Genomic DNA, 6,029 nt, shown 5'->3' on the forward strand with positions numbered 1-6,029 from the left:
CGTTTCGACCGAAGTCGCCATTCTTGCGCTGACGGTGGTCGGAGCGGGCATAGATCCCGTCTGCCGCTGCACGTCTTTCATGATCGTTCGCCGCGGCTACGTGCCCACCTTCATCTTCGGAGTTGTAGTCATCACTATAGTCGCCGCCACTTTGATCGTCCTCAGAGTAGAGGCCGTTGCCATCTTCGCTCTCGCTACTGCTGTAAGAGTGTCGGCGTGGTGACGAACGCTCGGTACGGCCACCCCTAGACCCTCGGACTTGGAGTTCGGTCATCATGTCGGCGTGGTGACGAACGCTCGGTACAGCCACCCCTAGACCCTCGGACTTGGAGTTCGGTCATCATGTCGGCGAGCGAAGCCTCTGCCAACGAGATTCGCGGCACATGGCGCGAGTCATCGCGACGGCGGTCAAAGTCTCGGTCCCGACGATCGTATCGGTCGCGACGGTAACCGTCACGCGAAGAGTCGGTGCGTCGGTCATCGCGTCTGCGAGTACTCTCACGGCTTCTCGGTGGGTAAGCCGAAGTCTCGCGGGACTGTCCACGCTCTTCCAACTTCAAGATGTCATTAATCATGTCTTCCAACTCGTGAATGTCCCTCACTCGAACGTGGCAGAACCGCCGTTCGAGCCCTCGGTCCCCACACGACTCGAGGAATCGGTGCACATGGTCTTTCGCATCGAGACCACCCTTCTCGAACTGGAGGCCAGCGCTGCGAGCGTAGCCATTCAGTCGGTTTAGGTAGTCGCAAATGTGCTCGGCACCATCCCTCTTCGCAGAGTAGTACCGAGCCTTAGCAGACTGCTTGAATTGCGAACAGTAGTACTTAATGAAGGCGTCGCTGAGCAACTTCCACTGACGTTTGGTTTTCCTCGGAAGTTGACGGTACCAGTGAAGGGCACCATCCCGAAGGCTTAACTCAAACGCCATGCACCACTCGTTGGGCGGTGTGTGAGTGCCTTTCATCTCGTATACGAAAGCTGGGAGCCACTGCATCGAGTTTTCACTCTTGTTGCGGGCTCCGGAAAAATGTTTGATCTGAGCGAGGGGTCGGTGGGTCGCGAGCTCAAGTCTCGGCGTCGAGCTCAAGCGCTCCATCTCGCTCACCTCCCGGACCTGGCGGGCCAATTCGTCACTAGGACTGTCGCGGCCGTCAACGTGGTCCAGGTAATCATCCTCGTCAGAGGAGGCCGATCGAGGGGTGAACCGTCGGTCTGTTTTCCCGCGTTGTGTACTGCGAGTGGACTTCGACCCCTCGGTGCGCGAAATGCGTTCCGCGCGGCTCATCGACCGGGGAGTCACCATGTGCGAATCTTGGAAGTACGGCGTACCCTCGGTACGGACCGAAAACACACCATCAGTAGTCTGCCGTCTAGTCGAGCTCTCTGGTTTCTTCTGAGGTGTCTGTGGGAGTGGGACTTTCGACGGTCGTTCCTCTCCTGCTCCGCCGAGGCCTTGGTTTGGCCAGCCAGGCCGATGTCTGTGGTGCCAAAGCTCAGACGGAGCTTGCGCTTCCACTTCTGGAGCTCACGGCCAGCTATGGCAGGGGCCAGTTACGGATTGCAGCATCCGAGGGGTGAGTTTGCGGCTCACACCCCATAGCCCGAATGAGCGAGACCGTGTCCTCGGCCACCTGAGTGGTATTGATAGAGTTTACTGGCCAGGCCAGCTCGCCCTTCAACTCCACCCAGATGGCTTGTCGGATTGACTTGGGCGACAATTGCTGCATCCACTCGCTTTCTTCCATCATTTGCTTGAACACTCGTCCAAGCACCTTGTTTGCAGCTGGAGTGCTGCCATTCGTCGGCGGTCGGTTGCCTTGGACAACTTGAGGACCCTTAGTAACCTGCACCAGGGCTTTCGAGCCCTCGGTGCCGTCCTCATAGTCGTCGTAGGCGTGGTCCGGCTCCGCCACTTCATCAAATTCTTCGACGAGGTTTCGCGAGAGCGAGCGGGGAACCCCGCTGTGTCCCGCGGACAACATCGCGTCTTCCTGGTCGTCCGTCTCCTGCATCGCTGCAGATGACTTCTCTTCCAGGTCATCATAGTCCATCATTTCATCTTTGGCGTCGGAATCTTCATCCACCGACTCTTCGAAGCTGACCGACCGTTCGGTGATCACCGACAACCGAGACGTCAAGTCGCTAGCGACGGTTGACGAGTACTCGGTGGGTCTGCGCGTCGACTTTGCCGGCGTTGCTGGTACCGCTGACTTGGATCCGTTCGCCATCTTGTTCTTGTTGTTCTTGTTCTCTTCCCTCTTCTTCTTCCTTCTCTCCTCAATGCTCGTTAAGGGGCAATACCTACACAGACCGTAACAACAAACACTCGGTCACACCAGTCCCGGGTCGCGGCACCAGTTGTCGTGTAGGAATTCACGATTTTACGAGTCCTCGTCCCTCAGCCTCGACAAATGGGACGAGTCATACCAACAACACACGCTTCCCTCGAAAGGTCGGCGAAGATTGTTGGGATTAAACCTGAAAACCAGGTCCGATCCCTTACACCGGGCTGGAAATATGCCTTGTGTTGAAGTATCGGTCAGGTAGGTAAAGCCCACACACAGGCACCGCCAGCCACGAGCAACGACTGGGGTGCGTAAATATAAACGCTTTCGCGCTAAACCCACTGTGGTCCCTCAGAAAGGAAGGGTACCGGGCCAGTCAAAGCCTTTAACAGGGGCGCCGAGGTGAAACCTCGGCCAAAGAGTCAAACACACTGGGGGGTCACGCCACGCACCCAGGTCAACGTACAAACGTACAGGGAGGACTCTCTACCTCCCAACACTCGGCCACTATGCACTCTTGGCCTTACCAGGGCGAACTCTCGGTCAATGTACCTTAAGCTCACCGGCAGACATACCCCGCGTCGGCCGAGCGTATCCTGACCCTACAGCGAAGCTAGCTAGACTTACCGTAGACGGACTTGACCCTGATGGCTTGGGGGGAATATTCTGCTCTGATTTAATAGTTAGAGGCGGTGAGGCCTCGACTATAACTAATCCCTAATGTCTATACAAATATCTAATATGGACCGAGCCTTCGGTCTAATCCTACAACCGGACGAGCCTTCGTCTTAAGTCCGGATTCCTAATAGGAGGCAAAAAGGGTATCCACTATGACTACCTGGAGGGCTCGGCGAGAATTTATTAGGACCCGCCGTGCCCCACAGTCACTAACTAGCTTTCTGTCACTCTGGCGCGGTAAATGTGAGTAGCCAATAGGAGACCTCGGTCTTCTCCTCTCAAAGCCTCGATGCCGTTAGACCTCGGTCCGGTGACTCCACTCCGCAGTCAAACCCAATCTCACAGTGCCCTCGCCAGCCAAGTTGAGGCCATCAAGAGCAATGTCATAGGCAAGAAGGCGGTGGAAATGTACCACCGAGGAATCACTCGTTATCTGTGTTGGCTCTACCAACACAAGAGAAACGTGTTGAGCGATGAGCTTCTACATGCCGTTGAAGATGATCAGGAATGGTATCTCCAGTATGATGACACTGGTGTTGGATCTCTCAGAAGAAAAGCAGTACTCAAATTTATGCGTGACAATGGAGCTGTGGCCCCAAATCAATATCATGTGCATGTTGCTGGCGATATCGAATGGTTTTTGATGTCTTTAAGAAACTCAAAGGGCGAGAAGCCTGGTCAGTCCGCGTATGATTCTATGCGTTCCAGTTTATTTCACTTATGCCGTGCCTATGGACGACTGGTGAGCTTGGAGTTCGCGACTGACTTGACCGTATTTTTAAAGGGATTGAAGCGAACTGCTGCTCGCCGCAACCACAACAGTGGCGTGAAATTAACCGAGGGGAAAGAACCTCTGCCTTTTTCGGTGTTTCAACACCTCTGTCTGTCTATGCTGCAACATGGGAATGCCGAGCTCGTGTTTGCACACACTTTTCTATTTATGAGGAGGAATCTCATCCCCCGCGCGCTGAACGAGTGTGGCGTTGTTGAACTTCTACGATCTGTACAATTTCAAAACGCGTCACAGCCGCATCTACCCGTTGATACTGGCTCAGCTCCGCTTTCTAGTGAGCACCATTCAAACCAAGAAGCTTCTGATCACAAACTTGCGTATGCAAAGCTCTCGCTTGACACGAGTTCGTGCTGATTTTGATATCGCTACCATGACTTTAGAACGTGCGTGGGAGCACTGGTGCTGTGGCACTCCATCGGGTAATTATGGACCATTCCGCTTTCTCCAGTGGCAAGATCTTTCATGTGCCACAAAACGAAAAAAAAGTCTCGCACTACAGATGGATGGTGACGGAAGTCCAAACGAGAGCCATTGCACGATCAATCTGGATTGACCACCCCACGATTGAGCAAGCGCGCAAAATTTACGGTACACTATACCTAAGTCAAGTGAGCAATTTGTTTTATCCTACCAATGGTAGGATAAAGGCTGAGCTCAACGTCCAATTGGCGGGAGAAGTAGCGCAATAACGGAGCAGCAGCCATGCAGCGGCTCGAGCTGCTGCGCGCGAGCGCCATACGGACGCGGACGCCGTGCGCCAGTACCTGCAGTCCATCGACGCGGACGAGGTGCGTCTCCTCCTCCTCCTCCTGCTCGTCCCTCTCCCACTGACCTCCTCCCTTTTCCTCCTCCTCCGGTCGCAGCTCGACGCGCTGCTGGACGGCATCGCCCCGCGCGACGCCAAGTGCGCCGCCTCAAGGGCAAAGCCAGGGCCAAGGACCAGACCGCGTTCCTGGTGCAGGACGACTGGCTGCCGCTCGTGCAGCTGCTGGCGCAGTGCGACGCCACGCGGCTGCGCGCCGCCTGCAGGATCGTGCAGGAGCTGCGGCGCGGCAGCCCCAGCGAGCTGGAGGCATGCAGCTGCTCACGGAGGTCACGCTGGGCTACGCGCGCGCGCTGGACGAGCTGCAGGAGCGCAGGGACAGCAGCAGAGGCGGCAGCAGGCGGCGGCTGCTGCTGGACGAGATCCGCGTGCTGCTGGACGTCGTCTTCTCCTTCCTGGCGGAGGTCGTGGAGGCCGCCAAGCCCTGGGCGCTGCTGCAGCTGCTGGGCCTCGTGCCCTACTTCCTGGGGCTCATGGGCGAGATCACGGGCGAGGAGGCGGACGCAGGCGTCCAGGAGGTGGCGAGCTGTGGAGATTTTTTTTGTGTGGAGAGTTTGCTGGATATTCTTTTGTTGTTGCAGAATTTGGCCAAGTTGCTGGAGCTGCCATGGAGCTGCCAGACGGTGCCGAGTCTGCTGGACGTGCTGGTGGACGACGCAGCGCTCATGTCGAGAGAGAGCTGGCAGCTGCAGGTGCTGGTTTGTTTTAAGGAGGGGTTTCGTGCGTGTCGGTGCTGATGAGGTTGTGTGTGTGCTTTTTTTTTAAAGCCGAAAATGTGAGCGCATGGTGACGACGTCGCCCGGATGACGAGTGAGACGATGAACCCGGTGATTCGCGAGTGCGTCTTGGTGGCGAACGTGACCGGCGACCACAAGTGGATCAGTATCGCACGCTATTTGCTGAGGCAGTTACCCGTGCACCTGCGGCAAGAGGCTGAATTCAACCTGCTCATGGTACGTATGCTACGCGTATTCGTGCCAAAGAGATCGCTTGAGCTCACACCCTGAACGTTGATTGCTTTTTTTGGGACGCAGAGTTTCCAGCAGTCTCCACGCATTGTTTCACTTGTGTGCGAGTCCATTCGTTCTAGCACAATATCGGGTCAGCTGGCGTCGATATGACGGCCGCTACCAGTTTGTTCGACAGCGCATCTTTCAGCGAACTAGGTCTCGCATTAGACTGGTGTGACCTCTTGTTGCTGCTTCATTGCCTACAGGCGTCCAAACCCATCTTACACCACCGAACTTCGTCTTCTCGCGTCGCAACCGAAGCATCCGTGTTTACAGATATCGAGACAGCTCGCGTGGCGGATATTGCAGAATGATATCAGGGTATTCACCAGTGCCTCATTACCACACAACGCAGGTTCTCGAACGGCGACGGAATCTATAGAAACATGCATGACCAAGTGGAACTTCTCCTGAATTTTTGGCAAGGGGCAAATTCACG

The 6,029-nt window shown here is 55.8% G+C and overlaps 1 protein-coding gene across 1 annotated transcript; it reads left to right on the forward strand.

The window, feature by feature from the left end:
* Positions 1–4,831: 4,831 nt before the first annotated feature.
* Positions 4,832–5,701, forward strand: IUM83_18875 (Armadillo-type fold; the record flags this gene model as incomplete). The annotated part of the gene is made up of 4 exons (XM_067943898.1): positions 4,832–5,098; positions 5,162–5,227; positions 5,489–5,533; positions 5,615–5,701. The coding sequence occupies 4 exons, from the start codon at positions 4,832–4,834 to the stop codon at positions 5,699–5,701; spliced, it is 465 nt and encodes a 154-aa protein (XP_067783960.1).
* Between the last annotated feature and the right edge of the window lie 328 nt (positions 5,702–6,029).

The sequence above is a fragment of the Phytophthora cinnamomi genome (genome assembly GCF_018691715.1).
Source record: "Phytophthora cinnamomi strain GKB4 chromosome Unknown Contig94, whole genome shotgun sequence".
NCBI lineage: Eukaryota > Oomycota > Peronosporomycetes > Peronosporales > Peronosporaceae > Phytophthora > Phytophthora cinnamomi.